The 16,347-nt window shown below is 51.3% G+C and overlaps 1 protein-coding gene across 1 annotated transcript in view; it reads left to right on the forward strand.

Annotated features, from left to right (window-relative positions):
- The first annotated feature begins 519 nt into the window (after positions 1 to 519).
- Positions 520 to 16,347, forward strand: part of LOC307077186 (transcriptional regulator ATRX-like) — a 35,121-nt gene continuing 19,293 nt past the window's right edge. The window contains exons 1-17 of the mRNA XM_079738512.1: positions 520 to 663; positions 2,419 to 2,504; positions 2,644 to 2,696; positions 3,107 to 3,150; positions 3,233 to 3,360; positions 3,873 to 3,983; positions 4,172 to 4,281; positions 4,432 to 4,499; positions 4,593 to 6,424; positions 6,730 to 6,796; positions 10,202 to 10,353; positions 10,592 to 10,744; positions 10,835 to 11,000; positions 11,124 to 11,217; positions 11,514 to 11,693; positions 15,519 to 15,663; positions 16,037 to 16,146. Coding sequence (XP_079594638.1) covers positions 644 to 663; positions 2,419 to 2,504; positions 2,644 to 2,696; positions 3,107 to 3,150; positions 3,233 to 3,360; positions 3,873 to 3,983; positions 4,172 to 4,281; positions 4,432 to 4,499; positions 4,593 to 6,424; positions 6,730 to 6,796; positions 10,202 to 10,353; positions 10,592 to 10,744; positions 10,835 to 11,000; positions 11,124 to 11,217; positions 11,514 to 11,693; positions 15,519 to 15,663; positions 16,037 to 16,146 — 3,519 coding nt within the window. The 5' untranslated portion in view covers positions 520 to 643. The remainder of the gene's footprint in view (positions 664 to 2,418; positions 2,505 to 2,643; positions 2,697 to 3,106; positions 3,151 to 3,232; positions 3,361 to 3,872; positions 3,984 to 4,171; positions 4,282 to 4,431; positions 4,500 to 4,592; positions 6,425 to 6,729; positions 6,797 to 10,201; positions 10,354 to 10,591; positions 10,745 to 10,834; positions 11,001 to 11,123; positions 11,218 to 11,513; positions 11,694 to 15,518; positions 15,664 to 16,036; positions 16,147 to 16,347) is intronic.

Here is a 16,347-nt window from a genome sequence, read left to right on the forward strand (position 1 = left end):
GGAAACAGGATACTGTTCTCCAAATGACACTAGTTCTATAAATTCCTCTATTGATTTATTTTGGCAAATTAAATATGATGAATAGGGTATTAGATCTCAGCAGAAATAAATTGAATCTATGCATGTTTACATCCAAGACAATGACAGAGTTTGAGACAAATCAAATAACCGATCTTCTTGGTGGATTTCTTTCTTGGTTAATGAGGTCCAAGTGTAAAGCTGCGTCAAGAGATTTATGACCACTAGAGGGCAGCTATGGTCAGTTAAGCAACGTCAACCTTCTACCATTTTCTAATCAAATATATATAATAATAATCCCCCAAAAAATACACACTGCACTATGCTGTCCATATTATGACTAGTTCATGGGTTTTCTGTTTGTATCCAAGCAACTTGTACCACATAATATTACAAGTTCTGTTGTTGAAAGGCAGCTTTGGTTTTCTGAGGCGATAACGTCCTACTTTCCCGTCGCCCTTTGAACGCAGCATCACGTCTCCTTGGCGCCATGTTGGCTGAGGCTCCGGTGGTCCGAGGCAGATGAATGCAGCCACTGATGAACCATTGTCACATTTTACCCCATAACACGGCTCAGAATCACCGCTCCGGATGACAACCCTGCGCGGCCACATCCACACTCGACATGTCTGCGGGGATCCCCGGGTAACTGCACGGGGTCGGGGTCTGCCTTTGGATCAGCGAGGTTAACGTGTAGCACTGCTATCACTGGAGCTATTAGGGCTAGGCTAGGTGATAGGTGGTCCGGGGCTAGGCAGTTAGAAGGGGGATATGAAGGTGTAGCCCCCTGGTCGATGCACTGTTTCGATACATGACGGGTTGGGGTCCAGCCTGACTTAAGGCTGGCTGAGGACCCTTTGTTTCATGTCGGGGATTGGTTTTAAACAACATCACTCACACACACGGTCTGTGGAGCGCTGGGCACCAGTGTGTTACACGTTACAAGGGACTTGTAGTGTAATGTGAGCTGTCAGCTTCCTGCGTCCAATGAAGGGTATGACTATGTTGGATGACTTTGACATGGAAGAGGTCTTGACAAGTAAGAACACGTTAGTTAAAACGTTGAGTAATTCTGGAAACTGACTGCAAAGTATATTGTTTGGCGGGGTTAATGCGACGTTCATAACAACATGGGACATTACAACATATATGGTTTAGGGAAGAAGTGTTTAGTTACAGCCCCGAAACATTGGTCAGAAAGTTAGCTCCTCATTATTGGAATAATATTTAAACCAGCCCTGCCAACCAACATTACTCATTGCCATTATTTTCAATTCTGCTTCTCCATGATTTATCATATTTAAGATGCTCTGCATATTAGATTTCAGGAAATTACATTTCCAGTGACGCCATGGCTCTTCCACAATTACATTTACCTTCAGATGCAATCGATGTTGACTAACGTTGAAATTAAATGCATCATAACATATGGGAGGGTCCATCCAGATGTGTATGGAAACCTGATCGGTTGATACGGAAAATGCGTCATACATCTGGCAGGACACTCACACTTGTGATGTCACCAATGTACATTTTGAATGTTTGAAATTCAGCTGGACCACATTTTAGTTGTAAAAAAGAATGTAGCCCATTTATTAAACCAGGGAGGCCCAAATTCTTCCCAGTGGAGGGCCAAAATGTAATCGTGGGGAGGCTCGTGGGCCAAAATTTTACATTTTCAGTATATTTAGTCAAATATGTGGGAGGCGGCTTAACAGGATAGGAGCTCAACAGCGCCACCCTACCATCAATGTATCACAATGTTATTCTAGGGTCAGGAATGGAAGTGCACCAACACATAATATTCAATGAGAGTGAGCGCTGATGGCGGGAAACAATAATATATACAGTGGGTAAGGCACGGGCCAAATAAAATCGGTCGCGGGACAAGTTTGGCCCGTGGGCCCCAAATTGGGTAGCCCTGTATTAAACCGATAAATTGGGTTCAAAACAGAAATAAACTGGAATTTTCCCAACGACTGTGTACTGGGCCATGAGTATTGTAATGATTATAAGATTTTATTTAAAGTTGTATTTTTCCTGATAACTGCCTCAAAGGAATACTCAGACTTTTGGCAAAATACGTTTATTTTTCAGAGCATGCAATCTTTTCTCCATCAGCCCACTACTCTATTTGACTGAGTAGCATTTGAATGAGTACAGCATTACAGATTCTCCATAGTAAAGCTATTTTAGTGGTTTCATCCATCAGTAAACCGTGAATATAGAAATTTAAAAAAAAAAAGATTTTGTAAGAGCTTCATTCAGACGTTTACTTACACTAAGCTTCGGTACCCTCTAGTGATGTCCCACAGTGATGAGTAGCACAGGGACTAAAGGTAAATGACTCCAAATGTAGCTCTAACATGTGGTTGTGCATCACCTTCTCTGTGTTGTTAGCCAACCTGCAAGCAAGCTCAATGTCCTGGTGAATAAGCTGCATGAGTTCCTGGCTCATCCTCCACTTGAAGAGGACATCCCAGAAGGTACGCAACTCAAACAAGATGGATTTACTCATACGGTTCTAACAGTTTTAATAATGAACGGAAATCAGTGAACTAGCTGATTTACTCCTATTCTTTTAACTATTAACTTAAATCTGTTAACTTGTTATTTTTTCCACAGGACTTCAAAACGGGAGCCATGGTTTTCCAAATTCAACAAGTCGGACTGCTGAGGTGATTTATACTACTTGTACTTTATTATTACTTTATTACATGATTAGCATTCAGCTCCCTCTCAGTTGCCACACAGTTTCAGGGCTAGTTCATGTTTGCCAATATTGTGATCAAGATAATGACCGTATTTATTCAGTTGAATTGATGGGCTTCTGTTTGGGGAATCTTTACAAAGATAAACTATAGTAAACATCATTAATCACAGATGGCAAATGATACAGGGCAGGAAAAGATAAAACATGTACAGCAAGAATACTCAACAGTTCAAATCCATAAAACATACATTGCCCGAATCCAAAGCAAGTAGCCCAAGATACATTGATTGTTACCAATCAATGTACTTCTATCTGCTGGAATATCCAGTCATAGTGATTAACATAATTTATATGGTGTTGAATCTCGCCTTACAGGAACCAAGACCCAAAGAATCGGCCAGATCTTCTGGATCAAAGAGGTGGGAGGGCTATTGATTAGAAACCAGATTGAGATGATAAAGTGGTTGAAAGGTGGTTCAAGTCTTTCCTCCCCTGTTACAGGAAAGCCTCTGTTGTGGTGAGGCACTCCGGACTGGACGAGTCTGGGGAGTCCACGGAGAGCGAGGAGGAAGGGGAACCTCTGTTGGTCGCTTCTAATGGACACCTGGACATCAGCAGACTTCCTAAAGGTGGGTGGTTTGGTTCCTGCACAGGTTGGAAGTCCTTTATTTGTAGTATTCCTTGGTATGTGAGTCGGAAGTCCAAATGTACCAGGAATTCTCCTTGAGGGTGTAGGTGTGGGCATTTATTCAGGGATCAAAAAGCAGTTTTAGAATGCTTAATATATAATTTTAAATATGGTTTGTAGACCGGGAAGTGGTTTCGAGGGGATCCATAAGCCATGTCACTATCGGTTCAAACCGTATCTGCTGAATGTTCTCGTAGCAACTGTAGTTGGCAATACAGAGACATTTCAGGTTTCAAGATTCCCCCGTCTGTAATATTCCCCAATGAACGCCTTGATGATGATTATGACAAGAGATTTTATTCATCCCCTTGGGGGAAGTCAGTCAACAGACGGAACAAATTGATAATCAACAAAATGGACATCAGTAAAAGTCAATCAATCCTTACGTGTGCAATGGCAAGGGAAGGTGGGATTTGTCTTCTTAAGCGGCGCTGGTGCGTCCTCTCCCCACAGGAACCGTGCTGGTCCGGCCCGAGGCCGTGGGCGGCTCCAGGGATGACTTCAGGGGCCCTGAGTTCCGCAGGTCGGGCGTCTCCCGGAAGGAGTTCACCAGGAGACGGGGAGGTCAGCTCACACCCCACAACCCGAAATGTACTTCCTTTTGTGTGTCGGTGGGCCAGAACCACACCGGCCGCGCCGTCAGACAACGAAAACCTCAGAGCCCGCCTGAATTGGTGAATTCAGGCGTTCTCAGAGTTTTCGAATTCAGTCCCGGGATCGTGACGCTTCATTCATCGGTTTGTGTTCCACAGCGGTCGGGCATTACGAGATCGTGAGCTGCACGGCGTGCGGTCGGCAGGTGAACCACTTCCAGAGGGACTCCTTCTACCGCCACCCCATCCTCAAAGTGCTCATATGCAAGGTGAGTCTTCCATGGCTTCTACTTACCCACCACGGGCATAACGGTCGCCACGCGATGACGAGCGTGCTGATTGGTTGAGTGACGACTGAAGGGGCGGTTCCGTTTTAACCTCCAACCCTCTCGTGTGTTTTTTTTTTTTCGTTCCTCAAGTCTTGCTTCAAGTATTACTCGAGTGACGACATAAGCAAGGACGGAGATGGGATGGACGAGCAGTGCAGGTACGGTGCCCCGCACACGCCAAAAAAGGGTTGGAGCCGACGTGGTGCCCCCCCCCGCCCCCCTAACGTGTGTCTCCCGGTCCCGACGTGCAGGTGGTGTGCCGAGGGCGGGAACCTGATCTGCTGCGACTACTGCAGCAACGCCTTCTGCAAGAAGTGCATCCTGCGGAACCTGGGGCGCAAGGAGCTCTCGGGGATCGTGGAGTGCAAGTGGTACTGCTACGTGTGCAACCCCGAGCCCTTGCTGGACCTGGTGGTGGCCTGCGAGAGCGTCCTGGAGAACCTGGAGAGCCTCAGCCGGCACCAGCAGCAGCGGAGACACCGGGAGGAGCCCGAGAAGGAGGCGTTTGCCGTCCTGCCCCCCCGGCCCCAGATCATCTCCTTCGAGAAGTGGGACCACAGCGGCATGGACGGCAACGTGGTGTTCAACTACAACGCCCTGGACGTCCCCAAGGAGCTGGTGAAGAGCGCCAAGCAGCTGGTGGACTCCACCAACGCCCTGAACGCCACGTTTGTGGAGTTCGTCAAGAGCGTGAGGAGCGACGAGCGCGGGCGCGGCGCGCGGCCGCTGTATCTCAAGTCCTTCCTGCTGGTGCTGAAGGGCCTCCGGCGGTCCCACGACCTGCTGGAGGAGAGCCTGAAGGAGGTGTTCTGTGACGTGGACCTGGTGGACCGCTGCGGTGCCGTCCTCCACCCACAGCCGGACACGGGAGTGGAGCCGCCGCGGGGGGACGCCGGATCGGCGACGGACCTCGCGGACCGAAGCCGCTTGACCGACCTGCAGAACCTGGCGGCCGAGCATCTGGAGAAGGACGACTCTGACGTCAAGGGGCTCTTGGGCGACGTCCAGACCTTCTACGCAGAGAAGTCAGCCTCTGAGGACGTAGCTCAGCTGCCGCAAAGACCCGCGCTCTTAGCCCCGAAGGCAAACCTGAAGCATTCCCATGGTTTGCTCAAAAAACTAGTAGTGAAACTCACACCTGTGCCTGTGGAACAACAACAACAACAACAACAACATAAACAGGAGCAGCAGCAGCAGCCAGCAGCTCCCGGTGCCGTCGGTGAGGGTGTGCAGGTCTTCGATGAGGTCAAAGAGACGCTGGGAGCGGAGGCGGAGCCTCAGGACGCTGGCGTCTGTCTGAAGAACGACGCGGCGGAGACGACGACGACGGAGGCCCCCGCCGAGGCGCTGCGGCCGGAGGAGGAGCCAGACAACCGGAGGTCTCCCAGGGTGAAGACCACGCCCCTGCGGCGTCCCAGCGACGTCAAGGCCAAGCCCTCGGTGTCCACCATCGACAGCGGCAGCGACTCGGACCCCGAGGGTGCGGCGGCGGCCGACCTGGCCTCGGACGCCTCGGCCCCGGGGAGGGACGACTCCGAGGAGTCGGACGAGGTGCCCGCCGCCCTGCTGCAGCGCGCCGCCATGACGCACAGCTCGGACGAGGACGCGGCGGCGCGGCCCACGCAGGTGGAGAAGAAGTGCCTGATCCGCATGTCCCGGGCCACGCCGCTGTCGCCCAACAGGGTCTACCGTAAGCGGAAGCTCTACTCGGAGGCCAGTGGGAGGCGGGCCAAGGCGCGGCGGGCGGGCTCGGAGTCGTCCGACGACGACCCGAAGGAGGCCGAGGGGAACGCCACCGGCGGCGCGGGTCCCCCGGGCGCTGAGGTCGCGGGGTCCCGCGGGCCCGCGCCGGAAGACCCGCCCGCCGCCGGCGCGCCCACGCCGCCCGACGACAGAACCAAACCCCCGAGGAAGAGCCGGCGCCCCTCCTCCCCTTCCTCCTCCTCCTCCTCCACCAGCGAAGGAGAAGAGGCGGGGCCGGACCCGGGCAGCGGATCGGGGAGCGACTCGGACGACCAGCGCATGAAGCCCATCACGGAGAACGTGTCCTTACTGGGAGCTTCGGCGTTCCAGCAGTCCTCCGGTAAGGGCCCTTCTACTGTTGCCATGGAGACCTGCTGTGTGTCTGAGACGGTTAGCATGTCGGCCTCTTGATGGTTCGTCATCGGTGGTCACGCATGAGAGCTTTGGTCACGTGTTGGGATCTCTGACATCAGCTCAATTCTACCAGAGAGAACCCGTTAAGAGTTGGACCACTGTTTGCGTCATCTTCAATAGTGATTGAAGATGGCAAATGCTGGTAAAACGACTTTAACCTTTCAATAGGCGATTCAACATGTGATGTGTGTGTTGTAACGTTGCATCTGTTCCCTGTGTTCTTTGATCAAGGTGATGAAGACCAGTCCCACTCTGGGCCCTCTTGGGCAGCAGAAGATGACGATGACCCAGAAAATAGGTATGGTTCGAAAGCTTTGGACATAGTGCCTCATACAAGCGCGGCTAGATGCAAGCAAAGGCCTAACCGCTCACTCTACAGGTCCAGTCCACAATCTGACCTCAAAACCGCCCTATCGCTGAGCTCCAAGCCTAAATCCGGCCACAAATGTTCCCAAACGCCCCGGCGCAAGTCCCGCCCCAAACCGTTACCAAATACGCGCTCCAGCCAGGCAAGACCCAAACGTAGCTGCAGTCAGGCCCAGGGAAAAGTGAAGTACTCACTGTGATGAGGGGCTTCACGTGTTGTCTGGAAGTCTAACCGCCTTCCTCCCTACTCAGTGACTCTGAACCCGTCCTCTGTGGTTTGATTCTCTTTTTAAAAGCGGTGGGCTTTTTAGTATTCCGAAGTGTAGCGAAGACGCGGTCACTTACCCTGAACTTCAACAAGTGTTACTTTCTCATTTGCACTCCGTATTCTATTTGTTGTTCTGTTTTCGTTTTCTTTCTGCCTTTTCAGTTTCACTGTGTTTCACTGTTACTCCCGATGCACAAGAGAGTAAAAACTAACACCGTTATGTAAAGCATAGATACTCACTGAATGCTGTGACGTACGCAGGTGAAGTATGCAAGTTTACAAGCTCCCGTCTGACATGTCATTCGGAAATACCTCCGAGATGTAAGTGAGAGCGATTTATGATACCAACCAGTATAATACTTAAGTTTCTAGAAACACTAAGATTGGACTCTTGACGATTGGAGCGAGACATGCTGCTCTTTGCACATAGAAACTTAGATGCTTCACCTCATCCTGCCGGTGCTGTACCACAGAACCGAACCCCATGCTAAAGTTCTGCTTCTCCTCCGCGGAGACCAGCTTGATATGTTTGAACTCATTTAGGAAATTACTGTTGTACAGGACCGTCTGTGAATACAACACAAATCCTGAAATAAAGGAGATTTCACACTGCCGTGATAATTGTTTGGTTTTACGTCACCTAGGTCTTCAACTCGAGGTCATGTGGTCCTGTTAGTCCCAGGCACTTTCCAGCCGTCTCTGAGAGCTAATTGCTTTCAGAGTAAAGGTGTTATTTGGGCTTGGGTTGATCTGAGTGCCCATGTCTTGTTACGTGGGTTTAATGTTTGAATAGACGATTCATTATTTTACATACCTACGCCTTTAATTAGTCAATATCTAAACAAAAGGTGATCATCTCCCACCCACGCTCCCTGGGAATAGCTCTCACTTTTTAGTGTTTTCTCCTGGAGAATGTTTAGAGAAAAGAAATGTATACCAACCAAGGGTGAGGAAACTGGATTGCAGTCGATTCCATTTCTAACCTGCCTTAATGTTACTGTGTCATGCTGTCGAAGCAACCTCGAAGCCTTGCATCATCCCCAGGTGTTCTCTGAAGCGTTGGACCATAACCGTGATTCAGCAACATACGTACAAACCACTTCCCCACTGGGACATTCAAATGCATAAATAGGTGCATTCAGACGGTCCGCTTTTGTTCTGGCATGTCATTTTAAAATGACAATAAAATTAGATTACTAATGTGGAAGATGAGATGGCTGTGGTTCCTATTTGGGGTTAAGGTCCCTGTTTATTATGATCATGATCATTCTGTCATGTGTCGCCCTGCCCTCTTCGCTCCCCCAAACGGAGCGGATAACTGGAAAGCACATTTCCACAGCTAGTACATTTTCCACAGCACTAGTATATCGACTTTGGCGGTCACCGTGATGGTGCGTCACTCCTAACAGGGCCTTCATCCACAGTATTTTAGACGGTACCCCTTTGAATAGAACGTCTGGACAGAACATGTTCTGTGGACGCTGAGGAACCAGACCTCCATTTCTTCCCTCCTCGTAGTGGGATTGGGACGTGGAGTTTTATGTTTTCAATGAGTCTGCGCACTTCTTCCATTTCATCCTAACGGCTGACCCTAAAATCTCCCCTGGGAGTCCCGGCAGAAAAGATCAATAATGCTTGTGGTTCAATTAGCTGTCAGAGGACCTAGCCTAGCCTAGCATAGGGTACCCTTTCTGTAGCTAACGCTAGCTACAGAGCTCACTGAGCACACGGTAAACAGAGTACGCTCACGTCTTCATCACGAGTGTTGATATCATACCTCTTCGCCACCTTATTTGTATAAAATTCAAATGATGACAACATGACGCCCCAGTAAAACCGGACTTTATAGACCTCCACCCTAGTTTTAGTGCTGGTGCGTTGAACTGATATAAATGCCGTAAATGAACGTCCCTTCCCTGCTCCCTGTCAAACGACAACTGGAAGTGCTTCTGCGGTCAGTAGTAGTGGGAGGAGAGTTTTGGGATTTCCAAATATGCAAAGTATTGCAAATGCTGCCGCCCTGACCTCCTCGTGCAGACCTCCCCGTGACCCCTCGGGCTGCAGACTATGTTTTACTTTCAGGTCGTTGTGGGGGATGGTTCTCGGCTGGCAGCTGATGTGGTGGTGATGATGATGGTGTTCCTTCCTGAGTAATGGGTCTCATGTCTTTCTCCTTTCTCTTCCATATGCTTTCTCTCTCTTCAAAGATGACGACCCCGCTCAGGCCTCCACTGCCTTAGATAAGCGGGAACGTGCGGGCGCATTCTAATAAGAAGTATTTAGTGTTGGCGCAGGGCTCTGGCCTGAGGCGGTATCTAGACTGACCATCCCCACTGAACTCGGTGGGGTAGAACAAAAGGCCTTATCTCAGCTGGGAGGGCCCTGTGTCTTTTGTGTGTTTCGTTGTGTAGAGACAGTGTGCGCCATGGCAAGGGGGTTTTGTGCGGCAAAAAAACAAAGACTTGAGGCGAAACGAAGCTTGCCGCCGGACAAAGGAACATTAAAACAATGTTTATGTTAAACATATTTCCAGTGCTAGACATGTAACGTGTGCATTATATCCATGTGTCCCGTGTCATGCATGTCTTGGCATCCTGTTATTGATGTTTTGTTTCAAGATTGACTGAAATGAGCTCCGCGCCGCCAAATCTTCTGTAATAAATTATTACATCTGATGTCTCTGGTCTTTTTATGCATTTTCTTTTAGATGATATTACGTTTTAAATATAAAATGATATTGTGATTGTTGTTCATTTAGATGTTTAAATGCGATGTATGTACCTTAAATCACAGATCTGCTTATTGGCATCTTAGAGCAAAAATAATGACAATGCATGACTGCCTATTTGACCCTATGGTCGCTGCCTATTTAGGTTAACGAGCAGAGGAAAGCATTCACGGACACAGTTTGAATAAACGAGAATGAATCCATGAGCATTTTCATAGATGTGATTCAACCCCCCCCATCCCCATCAACGAAACACAGCTGCAGATCTGGTCAGGAAGGGTTGCATGTAATGATGAAATGACCCTCAGGTGCTCTCTCCTTCTCTTCCCCCACTTCTGAAGAATCGCTAAGAAAATACTCTTGGCCCAAATCAAAGCCGACTACTCTTCGGGGGACGATTTTTTGTCGGACGATGACCTGCAGGAAGAGGAAGACTCCACTTCAGAGGAAGAGGATGGGGTTGAGGGCAGGAAGGAGGATGGTGATAACGGAGGTAAGTGATGAACTCAGACTTCCAACATGACTCATGGTTTTGAAAAGCTTGCAGGCGTCTCCTAAGCACAGACCCATAGCGTATTTCTTGTTTATGCCACCAACCTTAAAGACATCTAATTAAACTCGGATCATTACCCACTGGTACCTACAAGACCACCAGGGTCCAGCACTGCCCAGCCAAGCCTGTAATCATAATAATAATGTCTTTTGCCCCTCTGCGTACGTGTGGCGCTCAGAGCGGGAGTCCGCCTCCGAGGCCTCCGGCAGTGGGTCTGACGCCCCCGGCAGCAGACACCACCTCCTCCGTCACAAGCTCACCTTCGGGGACAAGGCCCCCGCCCAGAAGGAGGGCAAGAGGACCGCCAAGACCCCCCGAGAGGCCGACCAAGGTAATCCTGGGTTGGGGGCTCGGGGGGCTACAGACCCGGACGCTGGGGGGCCGAGCGGGGGCGCTGATGTGTCGTGTTGCTTGCGGTCAGACGGCGACAGCGGCGGGGAGGACACGTCCACCACGTCGGTGTTGGACCAGGACCGGGACCAGGACCTCTGTGAGGAGCTGAGTCTGTCGGAGGTGGACGAGGGAGACGACGAGGGGCGGGAGGACGACGACGACGACGACGACGAGGGCGGAGGAAGGTCCAAAAGGTGCGATCCTCGGATTGGTGGATCTCGAAGCGTCTGCTCTTCACTTCAGTGTGCAGTGTGAGGTTTGTCGTTCGGTATGAGAAGGTGAAGGGTGGACTGAAGGATTTGCTCTCCTCTCGGCAGGGGGTCTGTCGGCGGGGATAAGGAGGCCACCAGGAGCTACCTGCAGAAGACCAAGCCGTCCTACATCGTGCTGTCGGACTCTGACAGCGGGAAGGTATCTGAACACCACCTTACTGGTGTTGGCTCTCATATCCCTGGTGTTGGCTCTCATATCCCCCTCCCACACCACCCATTAACTGGACACCACCCTTAACCCTAGATAGCACCCTAACACTGGACATTTACCTTTGCACATTAAACTTCATCTGTACTTCCTTTGCCAAGGGTACTTCCTGTTCCATCCTGCTACTTCCTGTTAAGGTGGTTCTCCATGGAAACCCACTTTAGACACTTTAGTCTAATTGTGTCCAAACTGTCACTGATGTGATCCTTGCATGTTGTGTCTCCCAGGAGAAGGAGGAGGAGGAGGAGGAGGAGGACAGCAAGAACACGTTGAAGGGCAGGAGGAAGATCCGCGGCATCCTGAACGACGAGCACCTCCGGGCGGAGACGCTGGAGGCGCTCCGGGAGGAGGAGGAGCGCCGGAAGCGGCTGGCGGAGCGGGAGCAGCAGAGGGAGGAGCTCAGGGAGGTGAGCCGGCGTCTGGTCCGAGGGGAGCTCCGGTCAGAACCTCCTGGGCTCAGATCAGCCTAACCGTACTGTAGGGCTGCTCGATTATGGAAAGAATCATAATCACGATTGAAACATGATGTATTTATTCAGCATGTCCCTCCCGAAAAAAACGTTGCAACTGAGAACTTTGAAATTTGGCCTTAAAAAAAAAAACACAAAATGGGAAGATGTTCAAATCTAAAATAATGTAGAGATATGTAATAAAAAAAATCGAAAATTCGATTATGTTAGTTTTGCGATCGTTTGACGCAAAAAGCGAAATCACGATCAAAATTCGATTAATCGCCCAGCCCTACCTTACTGTACCGTCACAACAAAAGCTATAAAGTGTTACGGGCAATAAACGCCCATTGACTTTCTATTAGACATGAGCGATAAAGGATAGGAGCGATAAAATGATAGTTACGTATGTAACTACGGTTCTATGAATCCTAAATGATCGCCAGAGGCAGTGCTTCAAGCACTGAATGATCCATCTCGCGCATGCGCAGGTCGAGTGTTAATACCAACAAAGTCACCTGTGACCCCTGATGAGCTCCGGACAGCCTATATCTTCCGGCTTCCGAGGATCTGTTCCCTCAGAATCCTTGTACACAAGGATTCTGAGTGACAGAGCGCTCTGACGGTCATCCAGGATTCATAGAACCGTAGTTACATACGTGACTGTCGTTCTATTTCGTCCTTACGGACCGCCAGAGGCGTTGTTCAAGCACTGGATGACTCATACCAACAAGGTCGCGAGGAACTCCAGCATAACTCATTGAGAGGAAACAACAGAGTTGGGCAACAGGACCACTGATGGGGAGTGGCAACGGTCACCCGGTAAAACCTGGAAAAGGTGCATGGTGATGTCCATGATGCTGCATCACAGATGTCTTCCAGGGGCACGCCCCGCAGGGCAGCCCATAATGTTGAGACAGCCCTGGTAGAGGGGCACCTGACCCCAGATGGCAGGGGGTGACCACCTCCTTTATATCTATGGGTGATGACGTCCACAACCCAATGAGACAAACGCTGCTTGGAGAGAGCACAGCCCCTCCTAGGACCACCATAGCAGAGGAGGAGCTGGTCCGACCGTCTAATGCCTGCGGTCGCAGCTACATACGCTCTCAGAGCGCGCACAGGACACAGCAGTTTGAACCTGTCCTCCCCTTCCGAGGGGATAAATTGTGCCAGGCGGACAGGTCGGTTGAGGTTCGAAGATGACAGAACCTTTAGGGGAAAAGCTGGATTCGGCCACAAGGTAACCCCTGAGCCATCTGAGTTCCACCTCAGACATGAGACACTCACGGACAGAGCAGGAAGCTCTGCGTCCTTCAGAAAAAGGGACACCAATCTGTGGCCCCCCACTGTGTGAGCATGTCTTGAGGAGATGGCTGCCACGTGTACCCTCAGAGTAGCTGGGGACCGGCCGCCATCCAAGAGTGACTGGATGAACTCCAAAAACTTTGGAACTGAACAATGCACAGGGTCCTCAGCCCTGTCTGAACACCATGCCGTAAATAGCTGCCACCTATTGTCATACTGCGCCCGGGTAGAAGGCGCCCTGGCATTCAGTATGGTATTGCGGACATTGTCTGAACACTCTGTCAGCAGCGGGTTGGGCCCTGCAGCGGCCAGACCCATAGCTGCAGGCAACAAGGGTCGGGATGACAGATCTTGCCCTGTAACTGAGACAGGAGATCCTTCCTGTCGGGAAGGCGCTGTGGTGAACTGCTGCAGAGCCTGCGCAGCAGTGGAAACCATGTTCTCCCTGGCCAGCAGGGGGGCTACCAACAGCAGTCTGTGACCCTGCTGGAGGACCCTCTGTAGCGTCGGAAAAATCAGAGGGATTGGTGGAAAAGCATAGAGGAGACCCTTTGGTCAATCGTTGGCGAGAGCATCCTGGCCCAGAGGGCTGCTCTCCTTTGTCCAGCAGAACCAGAGGGGGCAATGGATCGACTCCTTTGTGGCAAAGAGATCCACCTCTGCCCTGCCGAAGACGTCAAAGATGTTGCGAACCACCTCCGGATGAAGCCGCCACTCCCCCGTCGGCGGCTTGCAACGGGAGAGTAAGTCTGCAGCCTGATTCTGTACCCCAGGTAAATACATTGCTCTCAGGCTGGCCAGGCGTGGTGCTGCCCACAACAGGAGGTCCCGGGATGCCTGCAACAGCCGTGCAGACCTGGTGCCTCCCTGGTTGCTTATGTGAGAGACGGCCGAGACATTGTCCGACCGCACAAAGCACATGCTGGCCTCCCAGGAAGGGAAGAAATAACTGCGATGCCCTGTGCACAGCCCGCAGCTCCAGAACATTGATACGCTCTGAGCGGACCTGAGCAGGCAACAGCCCCTGAGCTGTCCGGTTCTGCCACACAGCACCCCACCCCGAGAGGGAGGCATCAGCGTGGCGAGGCAAGGAGGCAAGGAGCGGCAAGGAGGCAACAGCGTGACACCTTGAGTCCCCTGTGCCGATGCCACCTGACATCCAGATGAAAGCTGTGCTGCCACCTCTGGAGGGGACGTATTGACAGCAGTCCTAGAGGAACCTAAGTAGTTCCCCTAGGAGGCGCAAAAACTCCACATAACGCAACAGCCTGCCTTCCCGAAACAGGAGAAGGAGGCGGCGGATGTCGTCCACCCGCTGTGGCGATGGATAGGCCTTCATGGCGACTGCATCGAGAGGCACACCGAGAAAGACTGTGCTCTGCGATGGCACCAGGCAACTCTTTGTGAGATTCACCCGGAGACCCAGGCGGGTCACATGGGAGAGAAGACGCGTCGTGTCCAGGGCCACCTGAGACTGGGATGGCGCACAGATGAGCCAGTCGTCCAGATATGGCAGAATCTCCATGCCCCGCGACTGCAGGGGTGAGAGGGCTGCCGCTACACACCTGGTGAACACCCGTGGGGAAAGGGAGAGGCCGAATGGGAGCACCCTGAACTGAAAACATCGCCCCTGGAAAGCAAACCGCAGAAACCGTCTGTGGTGTGGTGCAAAGTCAATGAGATGCGTTGACGGACGCATGAAGTGTGAATGTAGGGTCACACGCTTGGGCTCTGTTGAAGGGGGAAAGACAACTTTAACCCCGAATCTGGGACATGGATGACCTTCAGTGGAGCGTCGGGATAAGACAACGTTTCATGATGTACACGCAGAGACACTTCACAATATATAAACACAAGAGTAAAGAACCGTCTGATATGAGAGGTCACAGGTCAATAGCAACCTGTGCTGTGTTCCAATATCCGTACTTACTATACTTAGTTTGAGAATGTAGGGCGTTCCAATTAAGATCGGGGCGAAAATAAGTGTACTGAAAGGACCCGGATGGTGTACTCAAAACGGTCAAACCGATCGATTTTCACTTTTCGTACTCAACCGCAGCCGTCTTAGCTACGTAGCGGAAGAGGCGGAGCCAATGTCGGCGCATTTTCCACATAGCCTGCATTTATAGTCATTTTTTAGTTTTTATAGCTTTTATAGTTTTTTATAACTGCTAGGCGTAAAGAGTTCAAGGATCGCAGTCGCGATCGTAATCTCCGTTTAGCGCACCACAGAGTATTCGATTTGGACCAACACTGACATCTGAGTGTGGATAGTGTACTACGTTTAAGTGTACTCATGGAAGTATGGATGTTGGAGCTGGCCTACCTTGAACGCTACACATTTATGGGTCATCGTGTGACCTCCATCTGTTCTCCCTCCACCCCTTCTCCTCCACCCCTTCCCCTCCCCCTCGCCTCCACCTTTTCTCCCCCTCCCCCTCTCCTCCTCCTCCTCCACCCGTCCTTCACCTCCAGGTGATCGTCATCGGCGACGAGCTGTCCCAGGTGGTGGAGCCCATCACCACCAAGCTGGTGCTGGACCTGGACGAGCCCACCAAGGAGCCTCTGGTCCAGGTGCACCGCAACCTGGTCACCCGGCTCAAGCCCCACCAGGTGGACGGTAGGTCACCTCCTGCTGACCACGCCCCACTTGTGATGTCACAACATGGCGGACGATCCAAAGGGGTTGGGGCCGTGCAGGAAATGGCTATGATCCTGCTCCGTGTCACTTCCAGTCCATGAAGTGAAATCTAGTCTTCCCTGTAGTGACATCCCAAGTGGGAGTGTCCGCCCTGATGCATGATGGGATGGATCCGTTGGTACGGTCCCCGTTTGATGTCACTAGCGGTAGGCTCCTGGTTCGATGCGCCCCCCCCCCCCCTTGTGATGTCACTAGCGGTAGGCTCCTGGTTCGATGCGCCCGCCCCCCTTGTGATGTCACTAGTGGTAGGCTCCTGGTTTGATGCGGCCCCCCCCCCCCTGTGTCTCCCCAGGGGTGCAGTTCATCTGGGACTGCTGCTGTGAGTCCGTGCAGAAGGCCAACTCCTCCCTGGGATCGGGCTGCATCCTGGCCCACTGCATGGGCCTGGGCAAGACGCTGCAGGTGACCTAGGCCTCACTGCCTCCGTCACCACGTTGTTAATGGTTTATGTCCGTGCCAAAAAATTGTAGTTTTCCGTTGCAAAATTAATTCTATCTGGATATCCAACGACAATTTCCCGAAATAACATTTGATAACGAAATTCCATTGCAATATTCCAGTACAATATTCCAGTGGAAAGTCCATTAGAATGTTCCAAAATTA

This window comes from Pollachius pollachius (assembly GCF_949987615.1).
Source record: "Pollachius pollachius genome assembly, chromosome: 6".
NCBI lineage: Eukaryota > Metazoa > Chordata > Actinopteri > Gadiformes > Gadidae > Pollachius > Pollachius pollachius.